At 51.7% G+C, this 15,861-nt stretch overlaps 5 protein-coding genes across 5 annotated transcripts; 2 read left to right on the top strand and 3 right to left on the bottom strand.

Moving 5' to 3' along the window:
• Positions 1-588: 588 nt before the first annotated feature.
• Positions 589-2,377, bottom strand: J7T55_007290 (Lipase 1; the record flags this gene model as incomplete). The annotated part of the gene is made up of 2 exons (XM_053144039.1): positions 589-743; positions 808-2,377. 2 exons carry the CDS (start codon positions 2,375-2,377, stop codon positions 589-591), a joined length of 1,725 nt encoding a protein of 574 aa, XP_052992983.1.
• A 1,636-nt stretch (positions 2,378-4,013) lies between these two features.
• On the top strand, positions 4,014-5,236 carry J7T55_007289 (fungal specific transcription factor domain-containing protein; the record flags this gene model as incomplete). The annotated part of the gene is made up of 5 exons (XM_053144038.1): positions 4,014-4,037; positions 4,100-4,407; positions 4,464-4,841; positions 4,927-4,964; positions 5,115-5,236. 5 exons carry the CDS (start codon positions 4,014-4,016, stop codon positions 5,234-5,236), a joined length of 870 nt encoding a protein of 289 aa, XP_052992982.1.
• Positions 5,237-7,018: 1,782 nt separating this feature from the next.
• J7T55_007288 (uncharacterized protein) lies at positions 7,019-8,449 on the bottom strand (the record flags this gene model as incomplete). Its single annotated transcript, XM_053144037.1, has 3 exons — positions 7,019-7,065; positions 7,335-7,774; positions 7,998-8,449. 3 exons carry the CDS (start codon positions 8,447-8,449, stop codon positions 7,019-7,021), a joined length of 939 nt encoding a protein of 312 aa, XP_052992981.1.
• A 1,069-nt stretch (positions 8,450-9,518) lies between these two features.
• Positions 9,519-11,082, top strand: J7T55_007287 (uncharacterized protein; the record flags this gene model as incomplete). The annotated part of the gene is made up of 2 exons (XM_053144036.1): positions 9,519-10,518; positions 10,607-11,082. 2 exons carry the CDS (start codon positions 9,519-9,521, stop codon positions 11,080-11,082), a joined length of 1,476 nt encoding a protein of 491 aa, XP_052992980.1.
• Positions 11,083-13,184: 2,102 nt separating this feature from the next.
• On the bottom strand, positions 13,185-14,484 carry J7T55_007286 (guanine nucleotide-binding protein subunit alpha; the record flags this gene model as incomplete). The annotated part of the gene is made up of 4 exons (XM_053144035.1): positions 13,185-13,228; positions 13,291-13,847; positions 13,902-14,244; positions 14,367-14,484. The coding sequence occupies 4 exons, from the start codon at positions 14,482-14,484 to the stop codon at positions 13,185-13,187; spliced, it is 1,062 nt and encodes a 353-aa protein (XP_052992979.1).
• Between the last annotated feature and the right edge of the window lie 1,377 nt (positions 14,485-15,861).

Genomic DNA, 15,861 nt, shown 5'->3' with positions numbered 1-15,861 from the left:
GGCAAACGCTGCTCCGCCTCCGCACTGGACACAGCTCGCACATTGACGCCGGAAATGCAGAAGTGTCCAACGGTTGCATGAGTATGCTTGAAGTCCGAGACGACCTCCATTGGTGAAGAAAACTGTGTTAGGACGCTATGGCGGGCTACGACGGTGCTAGAGTGGCAATTATACTTCTTTAATCACATATACTATTGGAACCACACCGCCACATTCTCAGAAATCGCAACGCGTCAATGCGGAGCCCCCGTGTGGCTTGACATACTACCCCGTATAGAAGATTATCTAACAGAAAGTACTACAAGAGGTCATTAATAGGGAGGCTATTCCATAGGAGGTTATTCCATGGGAGGTTATCCCAAGAGAGGGTACCCTAAGAGAGATCATCCTAAGGGTGCTTATCCTACAGCCTCCCCCTTCTTTTTACTTATCCATCCCAGAGATGTTGTGGCCGCGGAGTCGATAGTCGAGCTTAAGCTCGTTTTCATCCAAAGGGGACGATGGCAGAGATACGCTAGCTTCTCATTCCAATACGATATATAAATCTCAGGTGGAAAATGAGAAGCCGAATTAGAAAATGGACCGTGATCAACGCCCGACATCTGGCGCCATCTCGCGGATCAAGTCCATAGCTCCTTTCCTAAAATCATCTGCTTCCAAGGTCATCCCTCGACTCGCATTGAAGACGAAATTCACAGGATCTGAAGCCGTGTAAGAAGGCCAGTCCATACTCAACTTGGAATCTGCAACTTAGAATTGTATCAGTTCCAGGGCTGCTGGTGCTGCAAGATAAATATATGGTCTCACCTTCATTTGGGTTACCGTCGTTGACAAAGTTGACCCACATGCGCCCCATCATCTTGCTCATATTGACATATTTATTTCTGAGCGCTAATGAAGACACAGAAAATGGATTTGATTCAAACCCCAGACCGCTCGTGTCCCCAAATACGAACGCCACCTCTTGAAAGTGTGCTGCCCCAAGTGTGAGCGGATCCAAGTCAGCTGGCACGGTATCGAAGCGGTAGCTGTAAACGGTGGCATTATGGGCTGCCCAAGACTCGGCAGTGATGCGTCTACCTGCGATGAACAGGAGGTCTCCGAGCAGCAAAGAGACTTTGCCATATGCAGATCCGTAAGGGTAAGAAGGATCAGGTAGAACGGTGCCAAGCTCGGCACAGGAGTCATCTGCCACGGCAGCATCATAAAATTGATCTAGCCGATTGACTGTTTCGTCTGAAATATTGAAAGGTGCATGAAAGATCTTGACTGTCGCTGCAAAGTCTGCGGAGCTGTTCGCCTCAATACTAGAGAAGAGAGGCACAAATGGGGTGCCTTCATTCGTATTGGTGCCGATCAGGAGTGGGACTTTGGCAAAGGCTCCCTTTCCAAGCGCGACAGAACTCAAATCAGTCCACAAATCGTTGTCAATAATAGGATACCAGGAGCTATTTGCGGAGACAGCCTTCAATTTGTCGGCATGGATGTCTCGTAGGCAAGAGATGACGTTGGAAGAGGCCGAACATCCTGTGTCTTGAAGCACTTTGTCGAGCTCGGAGTCTTGTGCTGCTTCGTCGGCTACCATTCTCGCAAAGAACGGTCCTCCGCTCTCTGCTATAGCAGCACTGAAGAGTCTATTAGAGTCGCCGCCATTGGCGAGCAGGTGGTAGCCAACCGATAGAGCACCAGCAGATTCACCATGAATAGTGACGCGCCGAGGGTCCCCTCCAAAAGACTCAATATTCTCCTGTATCCATTGGAGTGCCAAGCGCTGGTCGTGCAGGCCGATGTTGGTCATGCCTGCGTCTCTGAAGTCTCGTCCTGAGGCAAAGCCGAAAGTGCTCACTCTATAGTTGAAGCTGACACCAATAATTGGCTTTGACATCTCTGTCGATGTCTGTACGAGGTAGGACATGTTGTAGCGCGCATCGCCGCTGCCACCCTCCTGAAAGCCACCGCCATGAATCCACGCCAAGACGGGCAGTCCTGGTTCATCATAGTGCATCCCAGAAGGGCGGATAACATTGATGGTTAGACAGTCTTCGTTCTCATCGTACGAGATTGTCTTTTGGTCAAAACCAGTGAGACCAACACTGACTCCGAAGCAAAAGGGGCCGTACTGCTGTGCGACCCTTGGCTCCGACCAGCTTTGGTTCACTGGCTGTGGACGAGCAAAGCGAAGCTGACCCACAGGTGGTGTTGCGAAAGGTATTCCCAGGAAAAGATCTTGATGATAATTGGGATTATATGCGCCAATAACAGACCCATTCTTGATAGTGACAGTGGGACTGTGGAATTTGGTGTGGAACGGAACAGCTGATACGGCCCCAACCAGCCAGATCAGCTGGAGCAAGTAATGTGAAAACGACGCAAACATAATGACTGCAAAGGCAGGTCTGAAAATGTTCGGAAGTGATGTCAAAGCATGGGATTTTACCTGGATTTCGTCGAGACATCTGGCTTTTTATCAACGAGCTGATGATAAAACCACCTCACTTCTCTTCTCCCTCCACTTAAAAACGGATGCCCCGGACACTTGATTGCAGACTAAACTAGTCACGATACCGTAACATCAATCTCGCGTGGTCGGAAGTTGTCTAAGATGAACAGCGAGCTTCCAAGGCTGCTACGAGTCGAACATCATGACCCGGTGCGCTCTTTTTTATCCGAAAAGTCCGGGTCCACAAAATCGTCACGAGCCACGGAGTAACACCGAATTGTTCCCCAAGCAAGCGCTCAAGGATTCGCAATAAGACCTGTCTTAGAGTGATGATCACAAATAAGAGGATCGCCGTTCTGCATCCATGGTGCTCGGGTATCACATACAAGATTGGGACGACACCGCCACACTCTCAAAAATCGCAACAAGTCATTACGGAGCCCCTGTGGTTTAGTTACTCCCTTGTCCAGAGGATTGCCTAACAGGAACGTATCTTACAGAAGAATCCCACAGGAGATTATCCCGCAGAAGGTCATGCTACAGGAAATCTCCTACAGGAGATTGTCTTACAAGAAATTATCCCACAATAATTTTTCCTACAGGAGGTTATCCCATAAAATATGTTTTGTTGTAACATATCATCTCTTTTGGGACATCGTTCTATGGAGAATATTTTAGCCTTAGTTGCTTTGAGGTATTACTTTCTTTTTGATAAGTCTTTCTCGTTTTTTTCTATTGATTCTACATAAATGCTGTGGCCGCAAAACGAACACCGGCGCTTAATCTCATATGTTTCTTGGTATTGCTAACTTCCACAATGTATCTTGACGACGTGACTCTGCCTATATATATTCTGTCTGATTTTGATGAGGTTCATCTCTCCATGCTGCTTGTAGGCGCGCTATGTTCATCGGCGTTGAGCTCGGCGTTGAACACGCCGAAAGGAATTGTCCACTAAGAAGGAGCTAACGACATGCCAAGAAACCTTAAAAAACATATGGCGATCCCCTGAGGTGCTTACAAGCTACACACGAAATATTACGAGAGCGAATATTTGAAATCCAATGGCCGAGCAACAGGGATCTCGGTGCCGAGCAGGTCCGACAGAGCCCCTTAACTCCTTTCCACATCCGACCCTTCATCACGTCGCAATCCACTTTCTGCAAGCAACTTCGCAACTGTACGATCCCAAGCCAAGGAAGATGAGTTATCATCTAGAAGTGAATCAGACCGAGCCGCGTTTCGGTGAAGCACGACCCACCTATATGCCCTCAGCTACGCATGGCAGCTCTGATAGCGCAGGTCGCGCATCTGTGCCGCCTCGGCTGAGCAAGGCTTGCACTGTATGTCATTCGCGTAAGGTGAAATGTGATGCTTTGCTAGTGGGCGTTCCGTGTACTAGGTGTTCCAAGAGCAATCAGGCCTCTAGCTGTACGCTGTCCACACGAACTAAACGGAATCCGTAAGCCTGCGACTAGACCATGCTTTCGAAAGTGAATATTGTTGACTGAATTAATAATTGGACAGACGTGGTACTCACAGAGGCAAGGTTTTGCAGACGACGGGCGCCGCGATGGTGTCATCGAAACAAAACATTGTAAGCTGCCGTCTACCCCCGGGTCAAACATGATCAATTTAGAATCCTGACGCACCATATAGCCACTCCAAGGTGACAAGCAGCCATCCGTAGCTTTTGGAACTTCGCCACTATCAGATGCACAAATTTTGCGAAACTCGTTGGAGGGCTTGAACGAGGACCATTTCGCGAGCATCTTGGCCCACGCAGTCGAACTTACAGAGAAGGCTAGCTCAACATCAGGATGCAACAATCATCACAAAGGTCCCAAAATCTTCGACCAGGATAATCGCACGGCTGGACTTGATTTTGGTTTCTTGCAGATAAACCCTGATGATGCTAAATATCTATTGGGAAAGGGTGCATTTACACTACCTCCGCAGAACTGTTTGTATGTCAACACCTATTCACTGTTCGTCGAAGTTACTGGGCTAATTTTCGATGTAGAACAAGTCTCATCTTCGTCTACTTTGAATACATCCACCCATATGCTCCTGTACTCAACAGACTGGAGTTCATGAAGGCATATCAAGGCGGCAATTATTCCATTTTTCTCGTGCAAACCATTTTAGCTGCTGCCTCACTCCATGCTTCACTACCGATACTATCAGCATGTGGGTTCCAGCAACGAGCAGAGGCTCAAGCCGCCTTTTGCTCTAGGGCTATTCTGCTGTACGACTTTCAGTATGAGAAGAACGAAATGACACTTCTATATGGCTCTACTATTCTCGCCTCGATCACATTTTTCCAGCCGGCAAACAAGGACTGGCAATACTGGCTCTACAATGCTGTCCGTTTGATGGCCAAGATGGGATTTCAAAAGAGGTGAATTATTTGAAAGAGTTGACGGCCGGGCACAGAGCCGCGCTAATATATGACAGTGAAACTTACAATGACAAAAGCCCGGCAGCTTCAAGTGCACACCGCAGGATATGGTGGACTATTTATGTGTGTTGACTTTCACAGTTCCAAGACATCCACTGCCCTGTCTGCTGACAGTTGCCAAATCAAAGTGCCGTGAAGTATCGCTGTCTTATATTGGTGCTCATGGAATTCCCCTGGTTAGCCATACACAGTGGGATATTTCCATGCCTACAGTGGAAGATCTAGAGGGCGAGGACAGCGTCGATGATCTCGCTTTGCTTGGTCTCAACCCTTTGAGTCACCAGCAGAAATCGTACCTCACGGAGCACGCAAAGCTAGCACAAATAGGTGACTAATCCCCTGTATGTGATGGTTCAGTACTTGTCGACTAATAAATGAGCCCTTTTAGGATCCGAGTGTTTGCGGAATTGCAAAAATAACCAGCAAAATGACCCAGAGAATATAGCATGGCGTTTCACGGCCTGGCGTGCATCTCTACGATCGGTGATGCGTACCTCAGACCAAGAGGCGGAGAGCGCAAGTGAAATGATATTATTGGCCACAAGCTATCGGTTCGAATGTACACTTTTCCGAAATCTCAAGCTTTGGTGGCAGCCTCGAAGCACTGGACGATACAACCTAGTCAAGCAACAGCTCTGCAGGGCGATGTGTGAAATTGATAAATTGTTCAACAGAGCTATTGCGAGCGGAACGTTACGAGACCTCCCTGTATCTTTGTTCGTATCAATCTCCAAGCTCTGCTTATGTGAAGCTATCGCTAATTTCAACTCCAGCAAATCGTGCATCCCCATGGTGCTGGCTCTTTATACAGAAATGGCGTTGGACGCCTCTGAAACCGAGGCGAACAGATCGATGGCCTTGGTGTATATACACCAAGACATGTTGCTGCTGAATGAACTAAGAGATATCCCATTAATCCAAAGAGCCGTTTCTATTTTTGAAGTGGTGTTGGAGCAGAAGGACTTGTTCAAATCGGTAAGGGAAAGAGTGCTCAAATCTGGGCGACTGTTGTCCTAGTATCTACGCATAACTCACTCGGACTCAACTGCAAGAAACTGATTTTTATCCTAGACGGATTGACTGTTTCCCTTCACTTTGAACTCGAATTGGCAGTCTGGTATGTGGGACATGGTATCAGTTCGGGACGCGCTAAACGTTCAGTCGGAAGGATTTTCTTGTAATGGCTTCAATGAGCAAGTTGCAATACCAACTCCGGAAAATCAAGGAACGAGGAGAGTTGTACCGCAGCAGAAACTAAAGCATCAAAAGAAATCGCGATGATGCTCGGGACGGGCTGGCTTCCATAAAAGATATGTCACAATACATACAAAGAAAGCTGGTCTCACATTTGAACAAACGCAAGAAAGCACAGATGAATGGCTTGCCGCTAATTTCGGGTGCAGAACAACCAGGACTCCGCGCCACATTATTTCGCATTAGAAAGCCATTGAGATATTCTTTATGCCGTATTCTGACTTGCATAAGAGCGTTGTCCTCCATTGGGAGGCTCTGCGGTCAGATTATCCTTGGTCCACTGAATATACCCTCGATACCTAAATCTCAAAACCTCTACAGGACACAATTCTACGACAAACTCAATACTTCTCAAATTTCTAACTCAAATATCCAACTTTCAACTTCCCGAAAAATGCAAATAGTACCCCGCCTAACAATCGCTCTAGCTATCTTCCTCGTTGCTCGCGTCGCCGCGGAGCAATGCCCAATTTGTTTCGACAACACCATACGTGGATGCACCAAACAAACCGAAGGGAACAAGCCATTCTACTACACATGTTCTCAAAAGCCTAATGGTGCTCATATGATAGCATCTTTTGCTTGTGATGGTGGATGCCACATCGTGAACGGAGAGCCTCGTTGTAATAACGGCAAATTTAAATCAGAAATTATCGCCATGCCTTTGGATGAAAAGTGCCCCTGGGGGCTAAGAAATAAGGGTGGTAAACGGCCATCAATGTTTAGAGCATAGTCAAGGTCGGTGTGGCTGCTCCCCGAGACGAACAAATGTTTTCAGCAAGCCCCACACATGATTCTAGATATAAAGGAACTAAGCGTCAATATTTTCACTTGAGACGATCGAGATAGCCGATCAATATCTCTCATTCATTCATTGCCTCTATCCCAGCGGTGGTGTTGAAACTGTACTCTGCGCATAGCTTGAACCCTCAGTTGACTGATAGTGATACTTGCCTTGCATATCTGTTGGCCCTGCTTTTAGGAGATAGCTGAGGATGTCTTGTCCAAGCCCAGCACATGTTTTGGCGTACATATCCTTTAGAACAGCAGCGCCGGACTCATTGATGTTATTGTCCGGCCCTCGACAGCCAGGAATGATTTTATAATGTGCCGTTGGAGGAACATATCCATGCTTATGGCTGCTGAGCCAGCTAAAGCAGAAATAGCATGCTGGCTTACTGCAACCGATGTACTTATCATCGTCCACGAACACAAACCCTTCCCTGCTGAATTTGTCAGCGATTTGTAGTTCGGCGTGCACTCTAGTGATAATCGTGTTCCGAAAACTCATGTTCAGACGTATGTTGTTGCTTCCAGAAGGAAGATCAAGTTCCACAAGGTTGTGCAGCGCCAGCCGATTGTCCAGAGGGTTTTGAGAAGCGAAGTCCTGGCAGATCCCGCGCACAATCTCATATGGGCTCAGGCCTTCCTGGTCGATCGCCACCATGAGGGAGTCTGGCGCGTCGACCACGCGGATACAAGATATCTGGCGAAGAGATGGAACTTTGATCATCCCTTTGACAACATGGTGGGCAGCTGATCGGGTTGCTCCAAGACGTCCAATATAGTGTGCAAGTTTTCCAAAATCATCCCTTAGATCCTTCGATCTCTTCTTGATGCTAAGAATCTCGTCTCCTCGCATGCCGTAGCAGTAGTCAATTATATCAGAATTCGTCTTGTTTGCCGACGGTTCAGAAAGTTTTCTTAATCTCCGTCGAAGGTGTATCACTTATTTGATCAACATCTGCTTATCCAGGGGAAATGGCTGAGATCCAGCAGGAGACCTCACCAGCATCCGTTTTTGCTTCGTTTCTCAACTGCATTCTGCAATTTCTCGCACACTTCCGTACTTCCTCGTTGTATGTCGAGATTCGAGAATCACACATCATCACCGCAAGTCGAAAGACGGCATCTTCAATAGTCTCCTCAGTACTTGAATCGACTCGCATGAGATGAGATCGAATGGCTTTCGCGTAAGTTTTGATCTCATCGCGTATACCCTCGTTTGCTGCTAACCAAAGAATGTTGCTATGGGGTAGCTTCTGCAACCCGACGGCAGTCACGGTGGCACCCCCCTTCTGAACATCGCATAGATAGGCAAACGAGTCCAAAAACTTTCTGCGGGCTTCAACAACATCGTCACCAGATGGGTGTCGCCGCTCTGAATCATCCTTGAATTGAGCAAGAGCCTCATAAAGCACCAGTCGTGGATACAGTTCTTTAGCCGCATTTGCGAAGATTTGCTCTGAAAGGGTTGTGGAAGCCGTAGAGCTGCTTGAAGCCTCTGCTAGCATTGCGCGCGGCGCCGTAGGAATTGGTATTTTCGACATGACATCTAGGTAGAACTTGAAGCGAGCTGGTTCGTAAAATACACCTGACTGAAAGCTAGAGCAGGACGATGTCGGCAACAGTGATTAAGACTTCGCATTCTGGATGTGAGGTAATGAGGGGTTGGTGATTTCTGGCATGGAAGCTTCCAGAGTAACAACAATTATCCAATAGAACAAGGTGATACGATCCGGCCTGTACTTTTATGCATACTTGATGGCGATAGATTGATCATGGTTGCACGACTGACGACTGTGCTGCCAAGCACTCACAAGCGAACCCTCTCCCCTAATTCTGATGGACGACCAGGCTGTTCGGTCGGTAAGATCCAGAAAGAGGCTATCAAGTCAGAACTTGTTTTAGTCTATCACGCAGCTGACCAATGATCACAGGCACAGGTGCCGAAAGTGAAGTTGTCGACATGACTTTCTGAGAGCAACCAATATGTCCGAAAGGCAGCATTGGCCTTGAGCCTGATGAAGATGAGACCCTGCTCGTGGCAAATTGTCTACTTTGTGTGAGAAAAACTATGGTGATGAAGGAAAGCAATGCGGAGAAGGGAGTGGATGCTGGCAACGATTTGCGGGTTGGTGCAAGTGATACATCTAGGTCTCAACAAGATCCCTCCACCGAAACTGAGCCTGTGGGCATGAAAACATAGGAAGCGTCTTGGAACCCAGTTTTGTTTTCAGTCATCTGAAGTCTTGATAAGGCGATTCTAATAAGATGGAACATGTGCGCTCAGCACATGGAAGTTGATGATTTCAGAGAAACAAAAATGATGTTCCTTGAAAGGACTTTTCGTGGGAGTACACTGCTGTGGATTTGCAAATTCCTATGCAGAGGTGCCTTCTTTCATGGCGGGTTAACATTGAGTGGAGCAATGCTCCGGTACATCCCTACCCCACTAGCGTGCAACCCAGAACTTCCAGGGTGGTTGGACCGATTCTGTAGACTTCGACCAGCTGTCACCAGCTGTGCCCTGATCATACACCTCCGATCCAGTCCCCGGGGTCTCCATCTTCCAACCTCATCATGCAGAAGCGCGCTGTCAACAGGGTCACCAAAGCGACAAACTTCCGCCGACCCAACCGCAGGATCGACGAGGACCAATTGGCCGCCCACTTCGAGGGCACCGAAGAGGAACACGCGCTCTATCGCGCCGCCGCCGCGGTTGCGAGCGCAGAGGGCCAGGATGTTGACGCCGACGAGGCCGTGATGGAGGAAGTGGGCAACGCCTTCAAGAACGAACAGCCACAACATGAAGTTGACGTAGACGGCGACGGCGAAGGCGAGGCCGATGTCGACCACGAGGCCCACCAACACGCCGGCCACGACATGCAGGGCGACGCGCTGGACCACGAGATGCCGATGGCGCCCATGAGCGCCGAGTCGCACCACCAGCAGGCGCAACACATCGCCCACCAGCACCACGAGCCACACAACCTTGACGACATCCTCGGCCACCCGAGCATGACCTACGCGCAAGCTGCCGCGGCAGCAGCAGACCTCCAGCCCCCGCCGCCTCCCCAGCCGAACGTCGGCGGAGCCGCCATCTCAGCCCCGCAGCCCCTCGTCGCGGCCACCGACTTCCAGCCGACGCCGTCAACGAGCCAACACACGTCACAGGCTCTGCCCGGCCAATCCCTCGGGCCAGCGCCGGCGAATTCTACCCAGCAACAACAGCAGCAACAAGAACCCCAGCAGCCGCCGGCCAAGACGACGGAGCAGATGGCGGAGGAGTCCGGGTACGCGGGGTTCAAGGTGGACAGCGCGTTCGCGAAGCGCATGTCGCGCGACCCGGGCCAGCGGCTGGCGGAGCAGCGGCGGCAGGGCCAGGACCTGAACCTCGTGCGGCGCAGCAACGTCGAGGCGCTCTTCGCGCAGATCGCCGGCTCCGAGGCCGCCAACCCCTGCGCCCACTGCCGCAAGGGCCAGGGCCCGTGGACCGTGTGCGTCGTCTACAGCGGCCAGATGATGGGCAGCTGCGCCAACTGCTGGTTCAACGCCTCCGGGTCGAGGTGCTCATTTCACGGTGAGTCCTTCCCTTTGTGCCTATCCCGTTTTGCTTGCGGGGTCTGACTACAGTCGTACATGTTTACTAAACTACTACTGCCCTACAGAGAAATCGCAACCGCCCTTACCTGGTGCGCACCACCCCTACGCGACCCTTCCAGTGGCGATGCCGGTCCTCGGCCAAGAGCAAGGAATAGGCGTAGGGCCAGGAGTCGGCGGCGGAGGCGGGGGCGGCGGGCACATGGGCTCGCCAGCGCAGCTCCACGCCGCGCAGCTGTGGCAGGCGCCCGCCGCACTGTTCTCGCACGACGCCGGTGTTAAGCACACGGTGCAGGGCGCGTTGTTGCAGGTGCGGCAGGCGGACCGGTACACGCGGGCGCTGATCGAGGTCGAGGTCGCGGCGAAGCAGCTCGCGCTCAAGATCGTGCAGGCCGAGGAGCTGGCTGCCGGCCTCGGCGTGGGCGTCGGTGTGGACGGCGAGGAGGAGGGCCATGTTGACGAGGATGAGGATGTCCAGCGCGGTAGTGGGTACGAGTCGCCCGCGCCGGGCGGCAACGGCATGCCGGAGGACGGGGAGCCGTGACTGCGCGCGGTGAGCTACACTAGCTAGAAGCTGTCTACGGGGGCGTCTAAGCTCCATTGATACGGCGAGGTGTGATGACCAGAAGCCATGCAAGGGATGAGTTCGCATGAGAATCCCAGAGAGGGAACTTTCATATCCGCGTGCAAAGGGCCGTGTAGCCGGTAGCATGGACGGCCAAAAGTCGATAGAAGACCATCCAATGTCCAATCAGTGATACCTGTGCACGCGAGCAGAGACCGCAGAGCTCCCGAGAAAGAGCTGAAGCTCGTATGGACTTCAGACGGGTTGCCAAGAGGCCGCCAGGGCATGAAGCGTCGAAACAACTCGCATGAATACTCCCACGCCACCTGATCTGGAGCTCCTCCCAATCCATCATCCCTTGTTAGGAAGATCGTCAGCGCCAGTGTCGCACGAGCAAAGAACAGTCCCATCCCGTGTGAGACCTCCCATTCCCCTGGTGTCGCGTGTGGACTCAAAAGTTGCCTGTAGAGGCAGGCTTCTAGAATCCTCCCGTGACCGGCAGGGTGCGCTTCTGAACGGCGAAGAGCCTTGGGACAAGGAGACGCATCACATCACTAGTTCATGATGAACGATCACCACGCCATTCAGGGGGGTGACGACGAGATATCTGCGAGACATGTGGCAAAGGAAGACGGAGTCCCTGCGCGAGGATCGTCAGTACGCGGACAAGGCTGGTCTGCGCATCTTAACTCCGCCAGACCCGTGAGCTCTCTCCGTCATCAATCAACGGTCCCAAAGGTTATCGTGCTCTATCGGGAGGTGGCAACAGGTGCAGACAAGCCCAAGCCAAGACCGTCCATGCGTCGTCGCCCTCGTCGTCGGCGCGGCGGCAGCAGCGGTTTGGCAGCAGCACAACGCGCACATACACACACACACACACACACACACACTCTCTCTCTCTCTCTCTCTCGCGCACACACATACACACATACACACACATACCATGCAATATTGATAGCATGCACCCCAGCCAGACAAGAACCGCACCTCGCACCGATTATCAGCCCAGGGTACGCAGGTTGCTTTGCGGGCCAGCCCCAGGACCAGGGATGATACCTGCGGCCGACGCGCACTCGGCCGCAGGCCCATGCCAGGGAGGCTTCTGGTCCGAAGTTTCAGCACGGCGTAGGCCGAGAGGGGCGGGCGAAGGACGAGGAGGGGTGGGTGCGGGCGCCCGGTACTCTTGCTTGCTCGCTCGCATAGAGTTCAAGATATGGGCAAATCCTATCCCGCAACTTTCCCCGCCTGGGTCTGGGTCCTCAGATTCGTGCTTGCCGCCGAGGACTTGAGAGGGGGGTTTCTGGTCGCAGGTAGATGTGGGACTGACTCTGGCAAACTCTTTTCTGCGGCGCGAAGTCGACCTTGAACACCAAGATACGTAAGTAAGATGGGAGTTGGCTGATAGAGGTCACTGTTAGCGCCCGCATGTGTTTGATGGGATCAACAACTGCCACAAAAGTAGGTGTGGGTGATTTAAAGTATTGGCTTTCAGTAAATAGAGCTCGTGATGCTATAGACAAATCCAACATCCGGGCACCGTTGATGTTGGCCGCCGTATCCGAAAACCTGTCGAGATTGTTGCCGCTCATCTCCCTCGGTGTGGGCCCTGTCGCGAAACATGTCCCACCACTCCTCCGCCTGGGGTTGTCTTCGCGCGCCTCCCCCGAGTGCCTTTCGCCTGGGAAGCACATGTAAAAACACAAAAAAAAAAATGACAAAAAAAGACCTCAGCGTTGTCAGACTTCATAATTAAACAGAATATTGAACACCGCCCAGTAGTTTCAGATGCATATCCTTCTTTTCGTCCCCATCTCTGTTCGATGTACGAACCACTCCCTATCGTGCAGCCTTTGCAGCCGCAGTGATCTCGCGGGACCTGGTGTCGAGGTTTTCGACGTAACGGGGTGATTTGGAGAGAGTCCAGATGGGCGATACCAAGGACTGGAGTAAGACATAACCTGCTCCGCCACCTTCTCGGGGAGCCACGAGGCTGTTCATGAGGCGGCCCAGGTTTTCGTTCGTAAGGAAGAAATCGTTCGATTATAACGTGTTAGGGGTATCCGGAAAAGAGCGTTTTGAGACTAGATCAGACCGCAGAGACGCAGGTTCTCCTGGATGATGATGTCTGGACGGTTGTTAGCAAGCAATTACGGCAGACCAAAACCACTCGCGGCGCATTCCACTTACCATTGACGGCTGCCATGACGAATCGAATCTGTGTTGTGTCTGTTGCACATGTGAAATGTGTGTAGATTTGTTTGGTCTCGTGTTGGTTCAAGCTGACGAAGCGGTTCAGGATGTAGTCGCAAGCCGCTGCGTAGTCGTCACCGCCCTCGTAGTCGGGGAAGTAGTTCTTCATCGGGCTGACGGGCAGCTTCTCCTTGAATCGATCGATCTTGTTCAAGAACAGGATTATTGATGTCTTGATGAACCACCGCGAGTTGCAAATCGAGTCGAACAGCGTCAGTGCTTCCTGCATACGGTTGACGGTCTCGTCTTCGAACAACAGTTGGTCGTACTCGGAAATAGCGACGAGGAACAGAATCGTGGTCACGTTCTCGAAGCAGTGAATCCACTTCTTACGCTCAGACCGTTGACCACCGACGTCGAACATCCGGTAGGTGAGATCGCCGATAATGAAGGTCGTCTCAGTAATACCAGTGGTCTTGACACGAGATCGCAGAACATCCTGGTCGTTGGGCATGTAGTCGGGAGCGGCAATGCGGGCAATGTTATCGAAGTAGCTGCACAGGTTGTTAGTTTCTCCACAATTCCACTGATAAGATGCTCTGGCTTACTATCTGGCAGAGTCGTTCAGCTGGTACTCTCTTGACCGCTTGAAGCACTCTTGGACACCACGGTCCTTCCACAAAGCCTCGATGGCGTTTCCAACCTCGGGGGGCAGGACATCGCCCTCGATCTGGGCGGGCTGCATGAAGATGGTCTGGACGTGGTACTCCATGCGTTGGTCTTCCAGAGGTAGCTCCAAGGACTCCATAGCCTCCAGGATAACGCGCATGGACTGAACCGTGTTGCTGAAAATGATCTCCTTGAAGGACTCTCGTTCATCGCGCGAGTAGCCACCCTCGTGGATGAGCTTCATCTGCTTGAGGATGGTCGACTTTCCGGATTCACCAGCACCTGTCATTTCCGTCAGCAAAGAACTGTATGGGGCAATCGCACGACACCCATCGAGTTTTGTGGCCCAGAAAGGCGGCGACGGCCAAGGTCGGCGAGAGGCATCATCAATCGGTAAAACATACCCAGAAGTAGCATCTTGATCTCATTTCGTTGTTGCATCCGGTCGCGCTTCAGCTGGTTCTCGATCTCCTCGTTCCGGGCCTTGCCCTCCTTCTCCTCCGTGCTCATTCCGCAGCCCATTTTGATTGAATGATGTCGCTCCGCTCCGGTGCAGGGTTGACAGCTGCAGGTCTAGATTATTATGGCGCAAGCTAGATGCGGATCTGCGGAAAACTGGATTAGTGGTGAGTTCAGCGACAATGTTTTGATGGTTGTTTGATTGATCAGGCAGCGGTTGCTGACAAAACCGATTGATGCTGCAGATGTGAATACGGGAGGGACGGCCTCGCTTGGTTGGGTAATTGGCGGAGGCTGACGTGATGAAACCGGAGCAATATAGGCGAGGTAAAGGATGTAGCAGCGTCGTAGATGGATGGCGATAGGCAGTGGTAAATGGGATGAAGTTGCTTTGTGATGGGAAAAGAAGATGGCTGGAAGGAAATGCAAGTCGAGGCAAGGGGCCTGGAGAGGGAACGTACCGTAGGAAGCGATCGGTCGAGGCGATGCGATTGTGATGCGATGCGATACGATGCGATGCAAAGCTGTTTCTGGAGTCCTGTCTGCGGCCTCAAATTGACGCCAGGACGACGGAAAGGAAAAGATGAGGAGAAGGATGTAAGTGTAAGGACAGTCAAGGCTCTGGAAGAGTTATTTGGGGGGCACAGGCGATGTGCAGAAAAGAAGGTTCGCCAGGATTGAGAATCCAATGGAGAGATTGGACGACGACGGAGAGAAGTGGTGTGGTAGGGTAAGCGTGGTCGAAGGCAAAGAAAGAGGCCGGGAGTTATTGGGGACGAGGTCCAAGTCGACAGACAGACGGACAGACGGACAGGAGGCGACGAAAGGAGAGCGAGGAGGGAGGAAGAGAGAAGGCAAGGCAGAACAGAGCAGGGCAGGGCCTGTTGGAGCAGACTGCGGCGAGCGAGGATTGATGAATGGGGACGGAACGGGATGGGGATGGGGGATGGATGAGCCTTGATGGGATGATTTTGTCTGGGGAGGGGGGGGTCTCATCCGCTCAAGTGCAGCCAAAACTGGTGCCCGTCCGGGTAGACCCAGAGCCCAGAGCCACTGCCAGCGTCGGAGACGGCAGAGAACGGTGGTGCTCCCAAATGGCGCTAATTAGGGGTGCCCACCGTTGAACTGGAGCTGCAGGGTACTATGCAGGTACCAAACCAAGTAAAGACGGGTGGGGAGCTACAAGAGCAGCTAACGGAAGGCAGAGTAGAGTGCCTGGCCAAGGGACCGACCTCTGGCGTCCAGTTCCTCTCCTGGATGCGATGCGGGTAGGAGGTGATGGAATTCGCTAGACGTGCACTATAGGGGGGGAAAAGAAGAAAGCCAGATTGGCAATTAAGCAATAGGGCAGTCGATCGATTAATCAATCAATCATCCAGACAGTTCGCCAGTCAATCAAATTCGACGGTATGCAATGCAATGCAGTGCAGTGCAGTGCAT

Source organism: Diaporthe amygdali (assembly GCF_026229845.1).
Source record: "Diaporthe amygdali strain CAA958 chromosome Unknown NODE_16_length_960263_cov_65_539585, whole genome shotgun sequence".
NCBI classification, from domain to species: Eukaryota; Fungi; Ascomycota; class Sordariomycetes; order Diaporthales; family Diaporthaceae; genus Diaporthe; species Diaporthe amygdali.
This window is presented reverse-complemented; position numbering and strand designations above follow the sequence as displayed.